This window comes from Oncorhynchus gorbuscha, linkage group LG11, assembly GCF_021184085.1.
Source record: "Oncorhynchus gorbuscha isolate QuinsamMale2020 ecotype Even-year linkage group LG11, OgorEven_v1.0, whole genome shotgun sequence".
In the NCBI taxonomy this organism is placed as follows: Eukaryota; Metazoa; Chordata; class Actinopteri; order Salmoniformes; family Salmonidae; genus Oncorhynchus; species Oncorhynchus gorbuscha.
Window position 1 is genome coordinate 54,677,221 of NC_060183.1, and position 13,697 is coordinate 54,690,917.

General features: G+C 45.5%; 1 protein-coding gene across 2 annotated transcripts in view; it reads right to left on the bottom strand.

Moving 5' to 3' along the window:
- Nucleotides 1–2,467: 2,467 nt before the first annotated feature.
- The window catches only part of LOC124048944 (pappalysin-1-like), a 125,660-nt gene continuing 114,430 nt past the window's right edge, over nucleotides 2,468–13,697 (bottom strand). For both annotated transcript variants that reach the window (XM_046370133.1, XM_046370132.1), the window contains exon 23: nucleotides 2,468–5,223. In XM_046370133.1, coding sequence (XP_046226089.1) covers nucleotides 5,119–5,223 — 105 coding nt within the window. In that variant the 3' untranslated portion in view covers nucleotides 2,468–5,118. The remainder of the gene's footprint in view (nucleotides 5,224–13,697) is intronic.

The window sequence follows — 13,697 nt, forward strand, 5'->3', positions numbered from 1 at the left end:
ACGAAACATTGCAATAATACCACTAGATATCCACATAATATGTATATACTCAATTTGATACTTTCCCACATAAAAAGGACCATTCATTTTTTATTACTGAATGTGGGTATGAGAAACAAACACAAGTGGACCATTCTTTAACCAGGAGCCTGTGAAAGGTACTTGATGAGTGAAGTTTAGAAAACAACAATAAGAACATCATGGCACATCAGTGTGTTCTCCACAACTGTCTGTCCACAAACTCAAGGGCTACAGCCAGCCACCTCTAGGCTACCACTGTCTCCATTGCTTCCCATGGGTTATGGTGGGATGCCACAGGGACTGAAAGGATGCCACTTTTAGCAGAGCAAGGTAACGCCACAGAAACCCAACTGTTTTTAACCAAAACCCAGGCTACGCATGGCTGGTATGTAGCTAGTTTGGATTTGAGAGAATCACCTCCCATCCACAATAAGATGGACTATATGAAGTAGTCTATGGAAAGACATTGAAGCGGACTCTGCCATGCATTTCAAATACTCCTCTGGTCTGAGAGCGAAGGGAAGGGCATGTCCCTCAGCCTGCTGCACTAGGGCTCATATCTTAGGTTGTCTTCCTATCCTCCCTCCTCCCTGGTCTTCCATGCAGCCCACCTTACCACCGCCACATGACCGTGACAGTGACGGATGGCCCGGCGTGTCAGGAGGGGAGTCCCTCAGAGAACACCCGCCACCTCCAGGAGAAAGTCTGACTCATCGGCCTCGGCCTGCTGCCAGTCAGCGCTGGCCCAGGGGCAGCTCTGTGTGTACACAGTTTTCACACCTGGACAAATACCCAGGCCGCCAGGAAAAGCAGCCCACCTTCACCCATCCCATTCTATCCCCTGCTCTACACCCTCTCCCTCACCCCACCTGGGGCACAACCGGCTGCCTGATTACTCCTCCCCCTCCTCATCCTCTGCAGCTCCCTGTCTGCCTATCACTGGTTGTTCTGAATGGCTGTGTATATTCTGTCCTCACGGTAGCCCTCAGAGTTGACTGAGTATGGATCTAACCACTTCAACATGATATAGGTTCTCTCTTCAGAGCAAACATCGGATTACATTTGAAAAGTTCATGAATGAACAAAATAAAAATGACAGTACATTCTGGATTTGTAATGTAGAAATAAAAAACACACATACTTGTGCACTGCACTCAGTTACATAAACATGTGGTGAATCCTCATTGGACGAGAGTAGTGCCCAATGAGACAACCAATGAGACAACAACCTTGACCAAAGCTATTTGACGACGACATTGGGACAGAAATAAAATGACAACAGTTTTTAACTCACAACCAATATGTCTGTTTATAAGAGCAATGCAAAAAAATAATTTACATGAACATTAAATATAACTTAAAAAAGTATAACACTCTTAATAAATAGTTTTACTATTTACACCATTGCTAAAAATGAGACGCAAAAATGACTAATTTACCAAAATATAGAAGCAGCAAACATTACAGGCATGAGGTACAGCGAAGAGATCCTGTGGTGGCTTACAGTAGAGGTGATGTTCTCATATTCAAACTTCATTTCATAACATCCTGGCTTTATGGCTTTGGAACAGTACCTTGTCCAATACAGAGAGCACATCAGAAAACGAAACATGTCCAGGTTGTGTCCAGGTTGACACACAAGCAGTCACATTCTGTAGAGACTCTCATATCCTTCTCTCCGAGAGTCACCGTTTCTGGTCTCCAGACCTTTTAATAACATCGATGAGGATGACGACACAAGACAAAGAGAGGAGCTGTAGATGAGTGAAAGAAAGGGTGATGAGGGTGTCTAGTCATCAGCCTGCAATGTTTGTCCAGTTTGAGGATGAAGGGAGGGTCCAATGGCAAGATAACCCCTGGGGAATTCCATGGATGGCTTTTCACAAATCCTGTGTGAGTGTTAGCAGGTGATGATGATCCACGGTACTGTTGGCTTGGTGTAGTGAATGCTGTTGAATCTCTCCCTACTGGTAATATCTCTAATGAAAGCAGCAGTATAGGGAGTATTATTACATACCATTTGATAATATCAACATAATACAGTTCATTTTTACCAAGGATATATACCGTATAAAGTGTTAAATGCACAATTGTCGAGGCTGATGTAGGCGTTTTGATGATGAATGTAGTGTCCAGACAGTTGCGTCACTCAGGTTTTCAAAGTGTGAAAGATCTCCAACTTTCGAGAGTTCATTTTTTTGGTAGTTTCTTCATTTAGTTATCCATTCTCCTTGACGCTCCATGGTTACCGTGACACAATTTGCAACAAATACATAAGATGGTGGATTACACAAACCATGGAGCGAAAATAAAATGTTTGTCCCCTAACCAGGAGGAACACAAAATACGTAAATGCTTACATGTCATGTATAATATTTCAAAATGTGTACATCTGACTTTTTGATAGTTGAACCTACATTAACAAAAAAGTCCCAGGTTAAATAGCCTTGATACAATAATATCTTTATCATATGGTAATGGTACGAAATCTGAGAAAGTCTACGATGAATGTACAAATCATATTTGTCACTGGCTTCCTACTGGGCATGATAATATCAGGTGCAAAGCTAGTGGGAATACAAGACACTAATCACAGGAAAGCTAATAGTAATATCGTAGGAGTCCAATGACCAAAAACATCACACACTTTATCAAATCACCTTTCTGACAATAGCAGCTTCTAAACGGTTTGAATTATATATTTTTCTTCTTAAATGGCAACTAAAAAGTGCAGTAACTGAGGTCAATAATACAAATACTGATTAACTAAGACAACATTTTGTAAAAAATAAAATAGAAATTAGAAAAATTAAAACAAGAGAACAATTTTACGTTTTTTTTCTCACGTAAAAAGCAGTATTACACTGAAAATGTTATAGTTACATTGTACATTTGACGTTGTAATTCCTCCCTACTTTCCTATGTGACGTGGTATTGTCCTATTATCTCTCTAACCAGTCTGTATCTATGAAGACCTGTGATTGGTCAGAACGGTGTACGGGAATATTCTGGAATGCCTTATAGCAGCCTAGGGTGATGAGTCAGAGGGACCATTCCATTGGTCCATACCAGATGAGAGAGTTTACGAGGGGTATTGAGTTCTTGGTTCTATAGAGTTTTAACCAGATAGCCCAGCGATGGTTGAATCATGAAGCAGCAACTTGTGGACCTTATGCCAAGCAGCCTTCATCACCATATGTTGATGGGCGTTTCGTTCAAGGGCTATGAAAGGAGATGAGTAAGTTCAGAGCACAGAATAGCAGCCATACATCTATTGAAGTAAAGGTGGTTGTGTGGTTGATGGGGGGGACACGCTCAAATGTCACAATACTGACAAAGTGCCAGGGATGGCAACTTCAGCACGAATTGCTGCAGAGGTAAGAAAAGGCCAAACTGGGCTACTCAACACATGCAGTCTGTCAAGCCATTGGGCTCAAGAGAAGCCAAGACAATAGTGTCCTGGGAATATAGTGTACTTCTACTACTCCTGCACTAAAGGCTACTTGTTGACAATGAATACATCCAGATGCCATCTATACTAAAATGAGGAAAGCCTCCTATTTGTTTTTATGTGTATGTGCTTTTGAACTATGCCTATTGAAATCAAGGCTATGCTATGCTGCTGAAAACAGTTTGAGGGTGTAGTTGTGAATAAACATGGACTACATTCAAGAGGTTATAACTGTGTTATCAATTACATTCTTGAAGTCATTTTAAATTCAGTAATATGTGTTGGATTTTGTATTGCGTCAACATTGCTTTTGGTGTAAGATTGGATAGATTTCTGGTGTATTCTCCGATAGGTTATTTGTCTATGAAGACTTACTGGACTGCAGAAACTAAGGACAGAGAAATGGAAACGTGAGGTGTTATGTTTTTCGAGGCTAATTCAACTGCATTGTTTCCCTACTAACTCTTTGCAATGTTGCAGGAGTTTTTATTCTCGGTTTTAAGTTGAGTGTACTGAACACGCAGAAACAAGTGTCCACTAATGGAAGGTGTTAGGAGGTAAGTGGTACGGCAGACGGGGCTGACTCCGTCCAACCTCGCTGGGTAGTAATAGTCTGCAGAGCCGGTCATATGGCAAAGTAGCAGCAAACGTACCAGCAGCAGCCACGCTGACACAACTGGTTCATTTTGTTGCAGCCCTATATAATCGCTTTTAAGTTCATAAGTACTCTACCTCTTTCCCACATTCACTTGTTCCTGTGGCATTGCAATATGTCTTCATTTCCTGTTATATTTAAGATATATTGAGTTAGACCTCTCTGGTTAGAATCTCTTTACCAATATGGCCGCCTATGTCCCCATTAACGCCCATTCTTTCCTATTTCACATCTGTGTAAGAGCAAAGATTCTAAACCTGTGATTTCTGAAGAACAAGAAAATGCATTTCCACCAAGAGAAGGCAGAGGGCACAAACTGTCAGCCTGATCCCTGTGCTGTGCTGGCTCCAGGAACACACTCCAGCTCTGGAGTAATACAACATGAGGGTACATCAAGTGTGTTCATGCTAGAAGTTATTTTGGCAATAGCTCTCCTGCCTGTCATTCAGTGCCACCATTGATGACTTCAGCATATCCAAAAAATAAAAGATTCCACATGATATGGATAGCGTTTCTTTTGTCCTTTGGTCTAAAAGGAAATAATGAGATTGTACGGCAATGTCTTTGAAATGGACACAGAAGCTGACACAAAACTGAAAAAAGGCATGCTATCCAGGCTTGGTTTGTTTAGCTTTTTTTGTTCATTTTTCATATCCTTCATTCAAAAACCTTTCGGTATTTTTGTTTTCTTTTTTTCTCTTGCTGTAGAAGTTTTGGTGGTTGGTGAATTTGCAGGTTTGTTCCTTTCTTTGAGAAATGGGTTTTCCATTATAGCCTCTCTAGTCTGGTCTGTTCATCTAGGTCTTTCCCAATGTGGAGAAGGAGGAGACAGGCGTATGTTAGGGGGGTGCAGTATGGGTGGAGAGGTACTCCTGTAAAGCAGCATGTGGAGGATTTGAGGGAAAAGGGGGAGGGCTGGTCTCCCTCGGTCTGGGTGTGGGTAGTTTTAGGGTGAGGGTTCAGGAATCCGGTGGGGGGCGAGGAGGGAGGGTCACCCCAGGGAGTGGACGTGCTCGTCTTTCCTCTTCTCTGGAGCGTTGGGGTCTCGGCAGGCACAGTCTTCCCGTATGTCACAGGACATGGGGAACGGGATCACCTGGAGGGGACACAGAGACACATACAATGAAACCTCTATAAACAAAGCTTGCTGTAGGATTCAGTCTGTATTCCAACACAATCAGGAGGACTGTGGCAGTGTAAGGGCTGATACAGTCCTAAACAGCCTATTAACAACAGTGGTAATAGTGTCCGATGCCTCGCCGTCGACACCACCAGCGAGAAACGCCGCATGACAAACAAGCCAATTGCTGCCAGCCAATCCCATCGCGCCATATAGAGGAGTACTACGAGTGTTGTGAAGTGTCAACTCTCCAAGAAGTGGTGAGTGCCCACAAGCACATTCAAAATAGCCCCGGCGTACCATTGGCCGCCGCTGTGTAGCGTTTGACGTCACAGGCGCTTGTCGGCGGTGCGTCAACAGCACCAGCTGCTGCTGTGTTGCTTCTCTAAGGGCCTGCTTCAGCTGTTTGGGTACACACAATGCATCCCTAGTCACTCGAAACTAACTACACATGTGGCTCCAGCGAGTGCCTGGAGGATTCAGACCAGAGTATATCTGCATTCTTCCCCCCCGTGTCTTATTGGGCGGATTTGGGTCTGCTGCTTGTATTTCGTTGTCCTATTAGTGGCTTTGACAGAAGGGCCAGAGCAGTGACGCTAGATAAACACTGGCCACCGCAACAAATAAAACAGCAACAGGGTAACAAATAAACTGAGTCATTAAGAATTATTAGGCCTAATAGCTAGCACAATTAGGAAGGCTGTTGGCCGGTATGGGACTTCAGACTTCAGCAGTCAGTGTCTCATCTTCCTATTATCTGAAAGTGGAATTGTTTGTTGTTACGGCAACATACAACAAAACCCTGATTACGGTAATAACCTCACTGAGTCATGGGCCAACACAATTAGCTAGTTCATTGGCTAGTAAGAGGAGATACAGTACAGTGCAGCAAATGGGTAAGATTACTCAGATCCCTAAAGAGTCAAGACTTTCCCCTACGGCCTCCAATGCTATGGTAAGCATTGATGGTATATACTGTACAGTACAGTGCCCCCAGTGGCCCTCGGACTCAGGCCTCCAGGGACATTGGGGGCATGGGGTTTGTAGAGTGGACATCGGGGGCCCTGGGGCTGAAATAGAGAGAGTGCAACAGTGGCTGAGGCACGATGACGCAGGTCTGTCTTTGAAACGGGGTATTAAACCAAGTTGTTTGTGAGAGGGATTTCCTAATGGGCGAGGGTTGGGCGGCCAGCGCCAGGCTCTTCTGAGAAAACGGGCTCTCCATGTGACGACTTTACAAGCGCAGGCCGGACACACTTCAGAAACAGCTGTCAATCGCATGAACAGCGTTTCCTCTGTGCCTCTTTAGAGCCAGGCATGGGGCAAAAAACACCCTGCTCCAATTCTTCCTTCTTTTCCCCCTCCTCTCTGTGCTCTCTTGCGTTCCTGCTGTCTCTTTAACACTTTCACTCTGTCTCTCTCTCTCTCCCTTTGGTCTCCTCCTCTTGCTGTCAGTCTAGCCCCCTCCTCTTTCTACAATCTCTCCATTCCACCCAATCCCTCTCTCCCATAATCCTAACCCTATACCCTTTCCTCCCTCCCTCTTCCCTCTCACTCTGTTTGTTTATCTCTCTATCTGGTTGAGAGAGATGGTGGGTGGTAAATTTGGCATGGTTTCCTGCGACCTTGACCTCCAGGGTGGCTGGATCAGCTGCCACATCTGGCCCTGATCTGGGCTCTCCGAGGGCGGCTGGGAACGGGGCGGCGGCAGGGGCAGAGTGGGGGCCAGGAGCCCTGTTGAAGTCCCAGGGCCTGTCAGAGCCCCTGACCCCCACCTCCAGAAACAGGCCACAATCACGCCAGGCCCCAGGTATGTGCATGTCAGTCTTTGCTCAGTCTGTGCTCAGTGGAGGAAAGTGCGTCTGGGGCTGGGGGAGGACTACTCTCCAGCCACACACACACACAACCAACCCTGTTGGGTAACATCCTGCTACTTTTCTACAGGTCGAGGTATCCATGGTATCCATGACTGAGGAGGTCACTGACATATTGCATGCATTAAATATAATACGTGTCATGATAGAAGCTAAACTCTCAATCCACATGGAAAAAGAGAATCCCACATCTGGAATCAAGCTTGGTTTTTGTTTTTGGTATTTAAACACATTGAGTGTAATGATATGGAAAAGATCCCTTCTCTCATTAATATTCACATAACATCGGCTCATATGAACACAGGCAAGCAGATAAAAACAAACCAGAACTAATTGTGTTATTCCAATGAGAACCACTGGTGATCACTCTCCACTGCACACCAGATACATGTTGTTATAACAACAAACACAGGAGAGAGGGAGAGAGAGGGGGAGAAAGGGTAAGGGAGAAAGTATGCATGGAAGAGGGATAGAGTGGGAGAGAGAGGGGGAGAAAGGGTAGGGGAGAAAGTATGCATGGAAGAGGGATAGAGTGGGAGAGAGAGGGGGAGAAAGGGTAAGGGAGAAAGTATGCATGGAAGAGGGATAGAGTGGGAGAGAGAGGGGGAGAAAGGGTAAGGGAGAAAGTATGCATGGAAGAGGGATAGAGTGGGAGAGAGAGGGGGAGAAAGGGTAAGGGAGAAAGTATGCATGGAAGAGGGATAGAGTGGGAGAGAGAGGAGGAGAAAGGGTAAGGGAGAAAGTATGCATGGAAGAGGGATAGAGTGGGAGAGAGAGGGGAGAAAGGGTAAGGGAGAAAGTATGCATGGAAGAGGGATAGAGTGGGAGAGAGAGGAGGAGAAAGGGTAAGGGAGAAAGTATGCATGGAAGAGGGATAGAGTGGGAGAGAGAGGGGGGGAGAACGGGTAAGGGAGAAAGTATGCATGGAAGAGGGATAGAGTGGGAGAGAGAGGGGGAGAAGGGTAAGGGAGAAAGTATGCATGGAAGAGGGATAGAGTGGTAGAGAGAGGGGGAGAAAGGGTAAGGGAGAAAGTATGCATGGAAGAGGGATAGAGTGGGAGAGAGAGGGGAGAAAGGGTAAGGGAGAAAGTATGCATGGAGGAGGGATAGAGTGGGAGAGAGAGGGGGAGAAAGGGTAAGGGAGAAAGTATGCATGGAAGAGGGATAGAGTGGGAGAGAGGGGGAGAAAGGGTAAGGGAGAAAGTATGCATGGAAGAGGGATAGAGTGGGAGAGAGAGGGGAGAAAGGGTAAGGGAGAAAGTATGCATGGAAGAGGGATAGAGTGGGAGAGCGAGGGGGAGAAAGGGTAAGGGAGAAAGTATGCATGGAAGAGGGATAGAGTGGGAGAGAGAGGGGGAGAAAGGGTAAGGGAGAGTGGGAGAGAGAGGGGGAGAAAGGTTAAGGGAGAAAGTATGCATGGAAGAGGGATAGAGTGGGAGAGAGAGGGGGAGAAAGGGTAAGGGAGAAAGTATGCATGGAAGAGGGATAGAGTGGGAGAGAGAGGGGGAGAACGGGTAAGGGAGAAAGTATGCATGGAAGAGGGATAGAGTGGGAGAGAGGGGGGGAGAACGGGTAAGGGAGAAAGTATGCATGGAAGAGGGATAGAGTGGGAGAGAGAGCACTAAAGACAGAGAGGGAGAGACAAAGCGAGAACAGGAAAGAGAGAAAGCGGGAGAGAGAAAGAAAGAGAAAGTTCCAGAGAGAAAGGAGGGCAGGTTTTGACTTTGCTAGCGCCTGGCACTCGACGTGAGCAAACAGCCGAGGCTCCTAAACCTGCGGGAAGCGTGTTTCCCCCGGAGAGTTACTACCTTTACTCAGTTGTGGAGAAACCCCATCCTCCCCCATCCTCCCCCATCCTCCCCCATCCTCGCACCTCCCAGACCCTTGTTTTGTTCAACAACCCCCTCCATCTTCCACTCCTACACTGACATGGTGCCTACTCTCCCCCATTCCCGGTCTGTACCATACCTCCTCTCCCCCTTAAAGCCCAGGATTAAAGGAAACTATTTGGAAGGCATGAGCTGCTCGTTTAAGGATTGGGTTTTATTGCCGTAAACATTGCGTGGCAGCGCAGACATACGTTGATAATTAAGCCTTTTTCTTTTTTTTAAAGGCAGGTACGAAACCAACACTTAATGCTTGCTGACCAGAACTCTCTAGCGCTGCTCCACTGCTGGGCCCTGGCCACTGCTTTTCTCCCCTTAATTGACTTGGCATGGGGACCAGAAGTCAAACTCTGTTGCCCTCAGATATTTAAAAATAAGAGCTGTTGATGCAGTGCACTCTCTACATGCAATTAGCCAATATACGCTGTGACCGCGGTGGAACTGAATGGGCCATGATGGGGCTGGATAGGCCACGATGGGGCTGGATGGGCCACGATGGGGCTGGATGCCCAAAGACTTTAGAGCACAAGACAGTTCAGTCAAAGACACTTCAGTGATGCTCAGAGCTTCAATTGAGAATCAAACGGAAAGCAGTCTATTGGTTCTGAGAACCGGTTCACAGTAGAACAGCCCAGGAAGTTGTGTTCTGCAATCATAACATTTCCAAGAATGATCAGTTTCAAGGTTACAAGGGATACAGAGTAAGAGGCAATAGTGAAACCTTGTGTATTTGCAGCCTAGCCCCGAACAAGGTGGGTCACAGAGGAATGGCCATGGAAGCCTGGCCTTTTTGTTTTTCAATCCAAGAGCTTCATCGGGTGTGAAAAGATAATCCCCAAGGCAACAAACAGGATATATCTGCTACTCTCCACACCTCCAAGGTCATTGATTCAATCATTACTGCTTGATATAAACTGAACAACATTGATAGGGATGCAGCCCCCCAGCACCAAAACACTGTGCTAATTGGTTGAACTCCTGATCTGAGAAGGTCATTTCTATGGGAAAAAAAAACTGAAAATGTAGGAAAAGCAAAAAAAAAGACTTGAAAAACAAGTTGTTGTATTGCTGATTTGACTATCTCAGTTTATTACCGTTTTGTAAAGGTCTGCTTTGCCAGTCTAAATGGGTGTTTGTGTAGAAATGTAGCAGAGTGACAAAAAATGTGGTTCATTTTCTCTGAACAAACCTCACCTGGCCTGACATATTTATTTAGCTGATTTTTTCTCTTTAAATTGGTGTAACAACATTTTCTTTAAACTTCAAAAGGTATGTCTGTTTGAAGTTTCTCCCTGGTGGAACTTGTAGAAGTTTGAGTTAGATGTAAACACAGCAACAGTCAGTAGTAGTGATGTCTAGAGAAAAACACGGGCTGCAAAGTGCCCTGCCTCAGTAAATAAACCAATGGAAAGGAAGAGTTCTGTGACACTGGAAAAAGACAAAGAGACATAATGCCACAGGGAAAACAAGAGCATATTATGGAAGAATATGGGTCATGGAGGGAAAGGTGTAGGCGTGGGGTGGGGGAGCTCCCAAAAGTTCACTTAAGTCATCAAATTGGCCCAGTCCACAATACCAAAAACAAACAGCGACATTATGAACGTGGAGGGGCGAGGAAGGGTTGACATGCCTGGTGAAATCCATTTCCCAATATGTCTTTTTTCTATGGGGTTCTGGAAGAAACGTAACAAGCCCGGCTAGGCAGGCAGCCTCAGTCATACTCCGTATCCTCCCTCTTCCCTCCCCTCCTCCCCCCTTGCCTGCCAACAGCTTGCAGTCATTAGGGGGATCCTGTGGTGACCTTACGTGCAGCCTGCCTCGCACCTTCAAAGTCCCCGAGAGGAATAATACACCGCAAGTCATCCAGAACTCCTTAATACGCAAATCTCCAGGAGAAAGAAAGAAGTAGGGAAAGAAAAAGAGTGGAGATAAGGAACAAAAACAAACATGGGGTGGCGGGGAGGTACTCCAGCCTCCCCCTTCTCTTCCCTTTCATTTATAGCGCTCACACGAAAGAACAGAAGAAAATGGGGGAAATAAAGCTGTGAAGGTTTTGCCTGGAGGAGGAGAGGAGGAGAGGAGGAGAAGGAAAAGAGTAGTGGAGGAGAGGATGGGGTGTTCTGATGTTATCTCTGGTTGGGCAGGGCTGTGTCACAACCCTGCCTAGGATTCCAGCTGAGTCACTCCCCCCACAGACACAACAAGTTGTGGCAGTGCATGATACTGTGTGTCACTGTGCCACAGTGTGGGCTGCCAGACTCCACAGTACCATGCTCACTCTCAGTCTCTGTGTGTGGTGTTCCATTCACAGCAGTGCAGACCATGGCGGTAATAAACCATAGCTGTAAGGTGGGATACCCAAAGCAATAACAAAGAAAAGGTTGTTTGGAGAGATGGGGGTGCTGGTGGTTTCCGTTGACCTCTGACAAAGGCAGACCAGCACAACAATCCCAGCTAACTCACTAAGTACTACAAACACCCTTTCCTGACCTTATGGGGTTTATAAGTCACTTGATCAAATAATGTCCCTCCACTAACCTTATAATTGTCTAAACAGTTGATAATGTGAAGCCCTCTCTCCCGCCAAAGATTGTGTATACCAAGACTACAGCCTATATTCCCAGCCCCTTGTTACACTGGTGTTCTTCATCTAGACTACAGCCTATATATTCCCTATATTCCTAACATGAAGGGATGGAATTAGAAGTCTGTGCAGGACTGATTACTTCATCCCCCCGCGCCCGCCTGCTCACTCTGACTTCTTGTCTGACTCCCACCAGCTCCTGCAAGTGCTGGTCCCAAAATGTTATTTGAGGTGTATGTAGCAGCTCACTTTGCATTCCCTGTCCCAGCAATTTCCCCACCGCGAGTAAACATCAAAATGCACAAAAATAGCCTAGGAAATAGGTTAAAATACCAGAGATGCTCATGTGGCCCATTATATTAGGCTATCAGTATTATTCAGCTAAATCAGCCAAAGGGTAGACGTGGTTTGAAAAAGAATATAGTTGGAACAAAATATAGATGAATTGACAGTTGATTGACAGTTGACATTTTGCATAACTTTACCGAGCGCAACAATCTGCGAGCAATATTGAGTTATCAATATTTATTTACAGTCAATGTCAGAGTCTAAACTAAACCCTATCATAGCCGCACTTCTCCGCCCATATAGCCTAGTCTACAGGCTATTTAATTAGGACCACACAGACTGTATGTTGCAGCACACACATAGGTGCATGTGATCTCGCAGGCCCAACACAAGAGAGATATGCTACTGAATTTGAAGCAGCATTATGATATGAGAGTTTGAGAATAGTGTGACAACGAGGTGCTTTAATACATCAGATAACACACACACACATACAAAACAAAAAGACAACATTTCAAAAATAATCTGCGGGACAAAAACATATTTTCATCCCAAAGTGGTCTGTCTGACCGCCACTCCCTCCCACAGCATGGAAAATGCCAACCGTGCTGCAATGCTCTGTAGGGGCCCGCATGTCCCACGGGACACCCGCGGGAATGCAGCTCTCTAGATGGAATCTCTGCCTGTGGCTGAAACAACAACACTGACTTCCCACAAGCAGGAAAACAGTGTGTGACTGACTGACTGTGTCTGTGTGGCACCAGTGAGTGGGCAGAATAGATGGAGACTGTCGTAAAAAAAGAGGTCTGAGTTACTTTGTCATTGTCATGTTGTTTTGTTTGGGGCTGGGATGATCAGACAGAGATGAGGGTCAGGGTGAGCTCTGCCTCACATGAAAAACAACCACATCTAGAAGGTAAAAACAACAACAGCCAGCCACACTTCTACACACTTATCAAAACAACAATACAGTCCACATGCATGAAACACTATTTAGGTCTGGACTGTTTTCACAGAGTCAGATGAGGCATTAAAAGTGTCTTTGAGCCGTCGTTATACTGAATTTAGATGCCACATGTTCTATATTCATGGATGAGTTCCTCATACATTCTCGATAAGAAATGTGCAGATTTTCAATGGACTACTGTTTGATGCCTCTCCCAGCTGTCAGACCCATTTCTCCTCCGTATATTTCCTTCTCATGTCTTCAACTCAGGTAACCTCTTCCACCATTCTCTCCTGGCAGCCGATAAATCACATTATGATCGGTTATTTCAGAGCAATTTTCTCTATCTTTCCCAAATCCTAACCATTTCCAGGGAAGTCACTTTCGAAATACCAGCTGAAGTGTTTACTTCAACAGCTGCCAGGCTGAATGCCTGGGAGTAGCGCATGGCTTTGGGGCTTGAGCCCAGGTGATCCTCTTATCATTGCAGCTCAGCGGAAATGGCCGACGTTCAGAGACACGCGCTCCCAGAGATGGTCCTTCTCCTCTGCCTGTCTGTCTGTCTGGTGTCTGTCTGGTGTCTGTCTGGTGTCTGATATCCAAAGACACCAACCACCAAAGTGGCCAATATTATGCAGCTAACAATTGTTATGGACTTAAGACTCTAAAAACCCTCTAAAACCCCCTATTCCTGTGCTAATACGCAACAGATGAGTGAAGGACAAAAACAAAGCCTGTTTCTATGGGGCAACATGTCTGAACATACAGTAGTACATGACTGACTTGAATGAAAGGAAATGGACATAAAACATTCCTGTAAGAATGATGGAACATCAGCCAAGTAGGCTACAGAATGAAACTGGTGACTGGCA